At 38.8% G+C, this 13,293-nt stretch overlaps 1 protein-coding gene across 5 annotated transcripts in view; it reads left to right on the forward strand.

The window, feature by feature from the left end:
• Positions 1 to 13,293, forward strand: part of NOL4 (nucleolar protein 4) — a gene marked incomplete at both ends in the record, with an annotated part of 193,189 nt that overhangs the window by 143,937 nt on the left and 35,959 nt on the right. For 3 of the 5 annotated variants that reach the window (XM_080339921.1, XM_080339922.1, XM_080339924.1), the window contains 2 exons: positions 2,729 to 2,908; positions 3,655 to 3,846. In XM_080339921.1, the coding sequence (XP_080196047.1) occupies positions 2,729 to 2,908; positions 3,655 to 3,846 (372 nt within the window). The remainder of the gene's footprint in view (positions 1 to 2,728; positions 2,909 to 3,654; positions 3,847 to 13,293) is intronic. The other 2 variants (XM_080339925.1, XM_080339923.1) reach the window with 1 other exon arrangement.

Raw genomic sequence — 13,293 nt, forward strand, 5'->3', positions numbered from 1 at the left:
ATCTAATCTATTTTGGCCTGAATTTATTTCCTTCACAAATGCACATTTCAATCCTGGTGCATAATTTATGGTCTTGGCATCCAGCCCAAACATATGTACATACTGAAATCAGTTTTGCATCTGTTTAGCTTCATGCACATGAGTAGTCTAATTGGATTTAGTCTGATGAAATGACTCATGCGAAATCCAGTGTTTTCAGAAGAAGAGTTTCAGACAGTAGGGTTCTTCAGGGCAGTAGCTTCTGCTTACTGCAGCTTTTTGTGGCACCTAGCATGTGAAGTGGTTTTTTCATTGTCTAGAAGCCCTCTGCATGCTGTATAGCTGTCGTACAAGGTGAAACAAAGAAGTACAGAAGAACAAGCCTTTCAGCCTAGGTCAGATTTTCTGCTGCATAGCACTTGCAGACAATTATAATAATTGTAACAATTAATTAATTGTAACTTTCTTCTTTAAAATTTTTCTTCTGGGAATTTCTTCAAGATCAAGGAAAATCACTCTTCTTACTCCTTCACAACAGGCTATGAGGCTGCAGCTGTCTGCATCCTAGTAGCCATTGGCCAGGTTAAATACTGGTGCTTATATATGCTAGACACTCTGTGAAGTTATAGCCATTATTGGAATAGAACCATGTTTTTCTGGAGCCTCATAATTCAACAGATTCAACACCTCCTGCAAGGAAGAGCTATCCAATGGGCAGCAATGTAGATATTCATCATCTTTCCAGAACAAAATATCAGTGTGTCAAGAAAAAGAACAGGGTTTTTTTGCTGGTCTCACAAGTCTCCCCATTTCATCTCATGGCTGCCATCCTGAACCCTGGCTGATTTCTTGCCTTGTAACTATGCAGTCATAGGCTGTAGGAAGAGTAGAGGTGATGCTGAGCTTGCTACTTGTAGGTGTTTGTATCCAGAGGCTGGCTCTTCTGATATTTTCTCATTCACCCTATATCTGCTATAAGAGTCCAGGGAATGGAGAGTGGTACAGATCAGGGGTGTCAAACTCATTTTGATTGGGGGCCACATCAGCCTTGCGGTTGCCTTCAGAAGGCCGAATGTAATTTTAGGCCTGTATTAATGTAAGAGTAGTTACATTTATACAGGCCTAAAATTACGTTCGGCCCTCTGAAGGCAACCGCAAAGCTGATGTGGCGCCCAGTCAAAATGAGTTTGACACCCCTGATCTAGAGGGTAAAGAGACTCAAGGAAGGGGATGAGAGAGGCTGCAAGATGTGATGTTGGGATCATTAGGGATTAGAAAGTGAAACTCCAGGGGAATTGTACTGTAAAAATATTGTCTGGGGAGGATAGATAAAGGAAAGCTTGGAGTATGAATGCTGTTAAGGCAAGGAAATGAATGTGAGTTAATGCAAAATGAAGGTGTATAGAGGACCAGCATAAGCTGAAAATGAAAACAGAGAAAGAAAAAAAGAAGTTGGAGTAAGAATATAAAGCAAGAAGTATACCTCAAAGATGAATGGTTTTGTTAGCCTTTGCCTCTTACCTCACTGCCCAGCTTCATCCCGAGATTGGTGAAAACACCCCTGAAATAAAGAGAATTTAGGAGGCTCAGAATGTTGATGAAGGCATGTGATTTTAAGTATTTGAAATGTATTTTTGGTTGAGGCTTTATGCTGCTGACTTTTGGTGACATTTAGGCAGGAGGCACCTAAGAAAAGCATATAGGTGAAGTTCACCATGTAGCACCTGATTCAGCACTCTCTGAAGTTAATAGACTACAGTATGCTTTGAAGTAAGAGAGGAAAATATTGAAATATTACAGGACTAAAATGTTATAAAAGTAAAGTTTTGCTCTGAATTACCTAAATGTGAATCTGACAGCTCTGGTGAAGATAGATACCCTTCAATAATTTTGTGTGACTGGGGGAAAACTTTGATCTTAAAGTGTTAAGTTGTAGAGGGCTTTTTATTACTGGTGTCTTTTTGTGGTCTACAGTTAGAAGTGTGTGCAGAGGAAATGCTTAACTGAAATCTTGATATTACAAGGGAAAATGCACTATATCGACTTTTGGTAATTGAAAACTTTTTGGTCCTAAAAGTGAATACACCTTAATGAGATGGTCATCTGATTTATCCAGCAAGTTGAATGTTCTTCTTGGGGGAAAATTGTGAATGCTCATATGCAAATGGAAAATGGGTTTACTATATGATTATCAGAAGATCATTCAAAATGTTAATAAAGCTACAAACCTCTAATTCATTCTGGGATATTGCAAGTGAAACTAGGACATAATAATTTCCACATTTTGACTAACTTGTTGCAGCTCTTGATAACATTTGATATTGATTGGATTAATATCAGTGTTTCCTACTTAAATCCTCTTTGGATTAAAGTGTTAATTTTTAATCCTTTCGAGTTTTGTGCAAATCAGCTGCCCCATATTTCAATCTTGGCTAATACAAAGAAGCTGGTATTTGTAAGAAACTTCTCTATGTAGTGCTTAAACAAGGCTGTATGGCAAAAATCTCATATTGACTGTAATTATTCTAGGTAATTCATTTGCTAATTACTGAATTTGCAGCTGGTCACATTTTTTTAAAGGACTGACTTGAATATTATTGTGAATTGTTTGCTCTTATGAGCACTTTATGTTGAACAAAGAAGAAAAAGAAATCATGGAATTCTTTAAATATTTATAAAGTTTTTTTGATGAGTAGACCTGATTTCCATGGTGAATTTTTACAGACATATTCTTTTTGTCTGTTTTCAGTCCCCTGCACATAGCTATTCAAGCTATGACTCTGGCAAGAATGAAAGTGTAGACAGAGGGGCTGAAGACCTGTCTCTGAATCGAGGAGATGAGGATGAGGATGACCATGATGAGCAGGAAGATCCTGAGAAGGTTAATGAATCAGATGGGGTAGAAGCAGAGCGGCTGAAAGCTTTTAACGTAAGTCCTCTTGCACTGTTTGCCTTGTTTACTTCTACTATTACTTTTATATTTTTATTTATGGGTAAGTTTGACAATATTGAAGGCACATTAATTTAATTTGCAGGATTTATTTCAATTATTATTTTAATGCACATTCAACTCTTGCCAACAGACAACAGATTTACTGTGTTTTATTTAGAATTTTAAGGCAGAGTGCCATCTTTACCAGTGAGGAAAATAAAGCTTTGTTTTGTATGTGTGTGTGTGCTCCTGTGTGTGTGTGTGTATGTGGATGTGTGTATGTGCATGGTCACCCATTGAATGGAAAGGGGCTGTAGCTAGTTTATCAGAAGACCTTTCCAGTGGTCAGCTGCTTTTCCAATGTGTGTAATTATGCATGAAAACCCAAGCAATTGTTCAAACAAAGAAAAAGTGAGATTCAGTTCAATAAAATGATTAGCAATCACAGCTTATTGTTAATAATGAAACTTAAGTAGTGCCTATTTTCACAGTCTGTTCTGGTTTATCTCACAAGTTCTGTATCCTATAGACTCTTCTTTTCTTGTCTATTTTTTTTTTTTTTTTAATCAGCCCCCTAAAATAACCCTTTAAAGAACTGTTTGCTTAATATTTCTGGCTTCCCATTACAAAGCTCTTCACTGGATAGAAAAAAATGTCTTCCTATCAGTAATCAAGACAGGAAGCTAGAAAGAGAAGAGAGCCGCCCTCCAAACCCATCTCCTCTGTCTCCCTCTTGCCAACAGATGTTTGTCAGGCTGTTTGTAGATGAAAACTTGGACCGAATGGTCCCAATCTCTAAGCAGCCCAAAGAAAAGATCCAGGCTATCATTGACTCATGCAGGCGACAATTCCCTGAGTATCAAGAGCGTGCCAGAAAACGCATACGTACTTACCTCAAGTCCTGCAGGCGGATGAAAAGAAGTGGTTTTGAGATGGTGAGTTTTGATTTAAAACCCAGCCCTAGTTTCCATCAAAACCCCATATGTAAATCCATGGCACTATTTTGTTTTCATCTTAGTGTCTTTTTTTTTGTTTGTGTATTTTTTTGGTAATACCAGGTCAGAGGTTTCTTTTCCCCTCCTTCATTCTTCCTGAATTTATTCCCTTTGTTCACTGGTTTAAAAATGCTTTGAGACACCAGAGTTCATGAGATGAACTAGTGTAAATGTTTAGGAAAAGAAGAACAAAACAAAGCATAAGGAAGGAGAACAAATGATGGCATATATAGTGACTTATTTCCTACTTTGGGTTACGGTTAGAGATTTTTTTGCCTGGAAAAGTCTTGCAGTAAGATGGATTAATCTTTGAAGTGCCCTTGATAACTTGATTTCTGTGAGCTCTCTAAAAATTAGATCCTTCTAGAGAAATGCTATACCCGAAGCAAATGCCCAGTGTAGTAATGTCACACTGGCAATGGGTTTTTTTCTTGTCCATTTTAGCCTATTACCCATCAGTAACAGTTACTGCTTTGAAATCTTTCAGTTGACATATAGGTGTGCAAAACACATTAAATGGTTTTAAAACACAGACATCAAGCTTACAGTTCGAGCACCCCAATGGTTTAGTAATTGTAACTGAATCAAAGACCATGAAAGCTGTAACAGTATACAACTGTTGGTGTTTTCAGACGTTAATATTTTAATATATTACTCAGTAGCACACAAATGGGTAAATAATAAGTCTTCTCACCAACTGGCTGCTTCATTATCTCTAAAAAAAATTAATATTTCCAATACCCTGGAAAGCTGGAAGCAACTAGGTTGCTACACGCCTTATATTTGATGTGCCTTAGCTATCTCCCTTGCCTTTAGATGACAGTAAAATCACCTCATCATTACAAATAGATATCATTTAGTGATTAAACATATCATTATTTTTTTTTTAAGTGAATCATCTGCAAACCCACTGATTACATTAAAAAATTACTGGAGATGATGATTGAATTTTACTGTTTCTCTTTCTCTCTGTCTTTCTCTTTCCTGCAGTCTCTGCAGAATACTTATGATTTCCATATGCTGTTTAAGATGTTAGCTGACAGCTTTAAGAACAAAATATCAGGTTTATTTGTAGGGCAGGACCACTATTGGCCAACAAAAAAAGCAAAACCAGAAAATAATTTTTGTACGTGTTTGTAATTCTAATTGACTGCATGGTTTGATTGTTTGAAACAAGGAGATAACACTGTTTCTGAACAATGGAAATGCAGATGAAGACAGACAGGTAGAATAAAGGACATCTGTACATACAAAAGTGCCAAAGATTGACTGGTGGTGTACATATCAGATTGTATCTCCTTCCAAAATAAAATAAGGAAAAAAAAAAAGTAAAAAAGTAAATATTTTCTACAATACACTAAGTAGCCTGAAATTGCATCTACTCACCCTGGCTGAAAATAATGCAGTAACATCAAGCTCAGCTTTCATGGTGCCAAATATTTTTATTTTGAAAATACTTACAAAATCAGTTGATACCAGCAAATGTCCTCACTGTTCCAATTTATGGCCTCATTACTGTCATTATTCACATTGATGAGCAGTTACGTAAACTGGCTCTTTTTTTGTCATCTGAAAGACTTGCACAACTGTTTTGCAATATGACCCAGCTGACCCATAAGAGCGAGGCTGGCTAGAATTCAGTGCACATTTGCAAACGTTACTTTCATATGAATAAATGTTGCAGGATCAAATTTATTCCAGGGAGGGAAAAAGGAGTAGAGATTACCAGGAACGTGATCCAAATAGGCAATCTTTATAGTTCAGAAATATTCCTTTTTTTTTTTTTTTAATAACGTTCCATGACAGTTTATGATGGGCTTTATTTTTTTTAACAAACAAATTACCCTCTAAAATATTGACTTTGCTGCCTGTGAATGGAAGTGACAAGGCATTGAAACTCATGCCAAAGTTTTCAGTCCTCTTGGGCCTGAAGGGAAATCTGTCTGGCTTCCCTGTTTACAGGTAGGCAAACAAGTCAAAGACTATCCAAAGTCTTTGGAGAAGCTCCCATTAACTTCCTAAGAGAATAAATGGTGGTTTAATTTTATGTCTGGAATAATTCTAAAATGTAATACGTATCCATTTGTTGTTTTAAATTATTTTCTAATTTCTAAATTACTGTATCAGTATCTTCTGCCTTGGCTGCAGCGACCATGAGATAATGGAGTTCAGGATCTCATGCGTCAGGAACAGAATACCAAGCAGAATTGCAACCCTGGACTTCAGTAATGCTAACTTTGGCCTTTTCAAGTAATTGCTAGGGGAAATCCCATGGGAAGAGGTACTTGAAGGAAAAGGAGCCCAAGATAGTTGGTTAGCATTCAGAGACTGCTTCTTCCAAGCTCAAGATCAGAGCATTCCGACACATAGGAAGTGAAGGAAGGGAAACAGGAGACCTGCTTGGTTAAACAGGAACTGCTGGTCAAGCTCAAGTGGAGGAGGAGAACTTACAGATCATGGAAGTAGGGGCTGGCCAGTTGGGAAGAATGTAAGGCTGTTGGCAGAGGACAAAGGGAGGCAACTAAGAAAGCTAAGGCCTCCTTAGGATTAAATCTTGCAAGAGGAGTCAAGGACAACAGAAAAAGCTGCTTCAAATACATGCCAGATAAAACTAACACTAGAGACAATGTAGGTCCACTGATAAATGAGGTGGGTGCCCTGGTGACAAAAGATACAGAGAAGGCAGAGTTACTGAATGCCGTCTTTGTCTTTGTCTACACTGCTGGAGTCTGTCCTGAGGAGTCCTGGGGCCCCAGAGGAAGTCAGAACAATGGAGGAGTTTGCCTTGGTTGATGAGGACTGGGTTAGGGACCAATTAAGCAATCTCGATATCCACAAATCCATGGGTCCAGATGGGATGCACCCGTGGGTGCTGAGGGAGCTGGCTGAGGTCATTGCTGACCACTCTCCATCATCTTTACTAAGTCTTCGAAAATGGGAGACACGTCTGAGGACTGGAGGAAAGCAAATATCACTCTAGTCTTCAAAAAGGGCAAGAAGGAGGACCCGGGTAACTGTAGACTGGTCAGCCTCACCTCCATCCCTGGAAAGGTAATGGAACGACTTCTCTTTGGTGCCATCTCAAGGCATATCAAGGATAAGAGGGTCATTAGGGGCAGCCAACATGGCTGTACCAAGGGGAAGTCATGCTTGACCAACCTCATAGCCTTTTATGAGGACATAACCAGGTGGAGAGATGATGGCAAAGCAGTGGATGTGGTCTACCTTGACTTCAGGAAAGCATTTGACACAGTCTCCCACAGCATCCTCACTGCTAATCTGAGGAAGTGTGGTCTGGACGACTGAGTAGTGAGATGGACTGTGAACTGACTGAAGGAAAGAAGCCAGAGTGTCGTGGTCAATGGGGCAGTGTCCAGTTGGAGGCCTGTATCTAGTGGAGTGCCTCAAGGGTCAGTACTGGGACCAGTACTACTCAATATATTCATCAGTGACTTGGATGAGGGAATAGAGTGCGCTGTCAGCAAGTGTGCTGATGACACTAAGCTGGAAGGAGTGGCTGACACGCCAGAAGACTGTGCTGCCATCCAGTGAGACCTGGAGAGGCTGGAGAGTTGGGTGGGGAAAAATTGAATGAAATACAACAAGAGTAAGTTTAGAGTCTTGCATCTGGGCAGGAACAACCCCAGGTTCCAGTATAAGTTGGGGAATGACCTGTTAGAGAGCAGCACAGGGGAAAGGGACCTGAGGGTCCTGGTGGACAGCAGGATGACCATGAGCCAGCAGTGTGCCCTTGTGACCAGGAAGGCCAATGGCATCCTGGGGTGTATTAGAAGCGGGGTGGTTAGTAGGTTGAGAGAGGTTCTCCTTCCCCTCTATTCTGCCCTGGTGAGACCCCATCTGGAGTATTGTGTCCACTTCTGGGCCCCTCAGTTCAAGAAGGACAGGGAGCTGCTGGAGAAAGTCCAGGGCAGAGCCACAAAGATGATGAAGGGAGTGGAACATCTCCCCTGTGAGGAAAGGCTGAGGGAGTTGGGTCTTTTCAGCTTGGAGGAGATTGAGACATGACCTCATTAGTGTTTATAAATATGTAAAGGGTGAGTGTCATGAGGATGGAGCCAGGCTCTTCTCGGTGACAACCAATGATAGGTCAAGGGGCAGTGGGTATAAACTGGAACACAGGAGGTTCCACTTAAATATGAGAAGAAGCTTCTTCACGATGAGGGTGACAGAACACTGGAACAGGCTGCCCAGGGAGGTTGTGGAGTCTCCTACTCTGGAGACATTCAAAACTCACCTGGACACATTCCTGTGTAACCTCATCTAGGTGTTCCTGCTCCGGCAAGAGGATTGGACTAGATGATCTTTCAAGGTCCCTTCCAATCCCTGACATTCTGTGATTCTGTGATTCTGATTATAAGCAGTTTTAAAAAAAATGCTACCATGGACAGAGACACTTGACTGGATGTTAAATGTACTTACTGTTTGTGACAGTGAAAAATAATCCCTTTGTCTGAATAATAACTTTTGTTCAAAACAATCATGAAAGGACATGTTGGTGTTGATTTGAATCAGGTGCTGTCCTCAAATATAGCAAAACAGGATAATGATCTCCTCCGGAGCAGTATTGCTACCGTCGTTATATTAAATAGGATGTCAGATAATAATCTCCACAGGAGATGCCTTTTGCTGTAGACACATTAAACACAAGTTTTTCTTTTTGTTCAGGTTCAGAATGCTACATTTTGAGCATCTGTTTGCAAGAGAAAAATAAAATAATCTCATATATGGCATATGACAGTTCAGACTGTGCGTGGAATAGTGCAGCTACCTACAGTGTCGTGTTGTAAAGTGAAGAGAAAACGTAAACACTAAGATAAATTAGCGTAAGACTGCATGGTAAAGATAAAAAAGCATGCCTGAAGCCTCCTTCTGTCAGTTATTTGCCATCTGTAATCCAAATGACAGTTCTGGCTGCATAGCAGGCCAATTCTAGCTCTGAGGCAATGGGAAAGACTCAGTCTCTTGAGTGTTCATATTGTTAGTTAACATGTTTCTTAGTATTAATATTTTTAAGAGGTTGCTTGTAGTTATTCTACTTCTATTTATGACAGATAATTTTCTGTGGACTCCAAGGCAGCTTGCATAGCTTCTTCTTACAAATATTCCAATGAAGAGTCCCCTTTCTACATTGGAGGAGCTTTCTCCATTTGACTGTTCAGCTTGTAATTATGCCATTTTCATTCTCACACAAGCATATCTCTCAGCAAAATTTTTGTCATGAATCGTAAGACTGTTTTTCTCCTCGCTTTGTCTCTTGCTTATGGGACATTGAGGATGTTCTCTTACTAAAGTCTATGACCTTGCTCAGAATCTTCCGTTGTGAGGGAAGTGTGTCAAGTCCTGAAATCACTGACTTTTGCATGGGACCTCTAGGTTGTTCTTCCACCTGTGCTTTCCGGTAGCACTTTGTGAATTTCTTAAAGTTCTTGATGTTCTTAAAGAAATATTTTTTTTCCCTCTTTGTTAGCTCATAAGCAAAAGAAAAAATATATTACTGCCTCTTTATCAAGGACTGCTATAATGAGAATTCCTTTATATACATTAAATGTTTTGTGACCTATATATGCTATACAAGAGGAATTTTCTTCCTGAAATGGTCAAACGACCTGTTTCACTAATGTTTTTAAAATCCATGCTTTAGAATTTTCCCAGCATCTGTACAGAAAACTACCAATTAAAAAAAGATAGTAGGTAGCTGCTGTGGTTATGTGGTATGTATTTATTTAGTTACAGTCCAGAAAAAAATTGGGTGCTAGAGATAATCAAATGAGGCTGAATTAACTTAATAATTATGTTTTCTTCCTACGTTCTGCTTCCGCCCATCTTCATGTTCTCTTGTCATCAGTCTTACTGCATTCAGTTTGAAACTGCATCTTATAGTATCCTTTTTAAAGTTATACCATTTTTTCAATGTGTATCCCAATGCAAGAGCAAGGTCTTAAACTCCCATTCTCAAAGAGATTCTTCATTTCATTTAAGCAAAAGGAAATCCCTCTTCCTAGGCACTACTGTAACACAAAGCAGCAGTATGAAAGGGCTAAGTGTTCTTATGTGTTGGATAGAAAAGACTAGTCAGAAATGTGTTTCCTTCTCCAGAGACAAATTTGGATGTATCAGAAGAGTCACACTATGCCTGAAGGCAGTTCCTCAGTTAGATCCCAGCATTCTTCATCCCAGCTCCTTCTGTCCTGTCGCCAGCCTCAGTAACATATAACCAAGCTCCATGTGTTTTCCCTGCTTCTGCATTTGGTTGTGCCAACTGACTTTTAGAAGCATTTTAACAATTTGCAACTGTGCATATGTTGATTTTGATGCTTTAGAGGTGTCTAGTGGCTTGGAGTGCTTCTATATGGTGACTGAACAACTTTGCTGGGGACTGGTTTTCAGAAGGGGGTGTGTTTTGTGAAATCTGCCTTGTTAAATTTTCTTGGCCTCTGTTTTTAAGTTTCAGCTTTAGAGAGAGGAAGCTTTCATTATTTATTGAATTTAGTACCAAATGGTCCAGCCGCCCTTGCGGTTACATTGCTTTTCAGTCCTCTAGGCCTTTTATGGCCAGAAAGGTCATAAACATCTTCTGGCAGAAGAGAGTCTGTTGGTCCAGGGATGCATACCTAATCTTGATTAATAAAGTGGGGAAAATTAAGAAAATTACCACAAGAACAGTTATGTGAAGATCTATAATTAATAATAGGTGTTGCTTCGTACTATACCCCAACCTCCATTGATGGGTCACGTTCCTTTCTAAGCATCTTACTCTTGTTAGTGGTTAGCTAATGTAAGTCTGATGGGCAACCTGGTTGAAAAAGGTTAAAGTTTCTTTTTGGTCAACTTTGACTTTTTGCAACAGGTTTCACATATCCTTAAAAAATAATAATCTAGAAACAGCTTCCCTAAGGTTCTTAAATGTTTGTTTGTTTGTTTGTTTCCCATGGAACAGTTAACTGACTATTGATGTGATTTTTCAGAACTGCCTCAAATCTGTCTCAGATACATTTTGCTTTTCAATAAATAATGTTTGCAAGTATAGGCAATTTTGGAAACGTTAGTGGCAGAAGTTGTTACACTTTTTCTAGTGACCTTGGAAAATGTGAAGAAGTTAGCCTTGAAAAAGGCATGATATTTGGAAACAGAATGAAAACTAAAAAATTGAAAGCACCTAACAACCTGATAGTAATTAGTATTTTACATTCTGTGAGGGAGGAAAAGACAGGAATGCAATTTTGTCATTTATTTCACTTTTTTATTGAATGTAGAAGAAAAACAAACCACTCCAAAATGGCAGTAAGTTCTGATATAGAAACCCCCCCTCTTTTTAATGAAAAAAAAAAAAAAAAAAAAATCTAGAGTAAAAGAATGTTCATCCTGAAATCAGCCTGAAATCAGAAAAGAAAAAGTAGTAAATATGTCAGTTTTTCTTATGCTGTGATTCTGACTTAGATCAAGACCTCTGCTGCAATGTTACTTGATTAGCTGATTTGTGCTGGTAGCTTAATAGAAGAGGAGCCAGTTCAGTGTATTTGTTTAGAAGAAACAGAAAATGATGTTAAATCAGACTCAGTTTTTCCTAATCCTCTGGAGTTTTGCTAGTAAATTGTTGAAGTGTCCAATCCAATCCCCACCTAACTCAGAAGGGATTAGTTCAGCATGACAATGCCTGGGGTTCTCTTTCCCTCTGAAATACCAGATAAATTCATGACAGAGGTAATCTTACCTAAGTTTGCTAGAGAAATTAGTTGACTTGGGCTCCCTGAGCAATCGGTGAAGTGCTTAGACGAACCAGTCCAGAGAGATTCATCCTCAGCTGTCTCCTGGGTAAACTTCTGGAGGTACCTGTCTGAACGAAACAAAAAGGAACCCTAGGTGACTAGTTTAGACAAAATACTTGAGGTTTAGGTGGATGAAGTCAGATCTTTTTTCTATTGTTCACATAAGTTGTTTAAAATTTCCACTAGCCCCGCAGAAACTGCTGCCAGATTAAGCCCTGTCTGTAAGCACAGCAGTGGCAGCAGCAGCAGAACAGTGCTTGACTGGAATGTGTCACTTGCATAACATTTAGACAGGAATGTGGACATGTGAAGATACATGTGGGTCTATTTAGGTGCTGTCATAATCAAGGTGCAACACTCAATGTTTCAATTAAATGTATTTTAAAGCTGAAAACTCAAAAAACTAGTGTGAACATCACTGAACATGTTAAAAACTTCTTCAATTTAAGAAAATATTTCTAGTTACTTCTTTGAATTTCTTAGGAGCTGTTACAATTGAGTGTTTATTACAAGACCACAAGACTGAGCAAAATATATCAAAACCCTGTCTGAAACACAGGGCTACAAGCATTAAAATGCCAGTCAGGTTGTTCGTATTTCGCCGTTCGGTTCTAACTAACAATTATAAAAGTTCATTCAATAGAGTGCAGTACTGTACTTCAGTCTCTAAATTTAAAAATATTCTGTGGAAAGGTTTCTGAATGCTTTGTAACTGTGCCGTGTAGGACAGTTCTCTGTCATACATTTCACTGCATTACACTGATTAAAAAAAACCTCATTTGAAGATAATCTGTACCCTGTCTTGTAAAGTATTTTGAATGTTTTTTATGAAAAACATGCCATTTAGGTATTGCATACAGTTATACATAAGTTGGGGATTTTAACATATTGTTAGATCTCAATAAGCTCTTATGAAAGAGCTGTGGCGTATTTGAAATATTTTATTTTGGAAATGAACTGGTCTTACAATACCTGAGGGAAATGCTGACGTGCAGGAGAGCACTAGGGGAGTATCATATTGTTAGGAGCCCAACATGCAAAGAAGTGCTTAGTGGCACCTCTGGAAAAACTCACTGTCAGTGAGGCAACCTGGGCATTCATCTTCACCTTCAGATGCCAAATCTCCTTGGAAAATTTGGAACTATTTTTTTTCAAGTGTGAGTAATAGTTAAAATATTTTCTCATTCCCACATTTACCTTAGGGTTTGTCCATTTATTATTAGGGCCTCTATGAACAAAATGAAGTAACTTGTATGTTTATGTGCTTGCTACTTTTACACGGAAAGATCTCTTTTTCACTGCTAATTGGCCTAAACTAGAAGGTAGTATCTGTGCACAAATGTCAGGTTATAAAGTTTGGCATTTTAGCAAGTGTGCATGTGTGTACATTATCTGACATAACAGATAGCTCTATTTTTTTCAGAACTGAGTCAGACTGGTGTAACATGTAAGAGTATCTAGACCAAGCCTCTGTGTGACAACTTTGGCTTTTATTTTAAATAAATACTAGATTTCACAAAAGTGCCAAGGTAATGACCTTAGACACAACAGATCTCTAACCACAGGAGTACAGGACATAAAGGAGATTACTAACTTCTTT

This window comes from Nesoenas mayeri, assembly GCF_963082525.1.
Source record: "Nesoenas mayeri genome assembly, chromosome: 2".
Lineage (NCBI taxonomy): Eukaryota > Metazoa > Chordata > Aves > Columbiformes > Columbidae > Nesoenas > Nesoenas mayeri.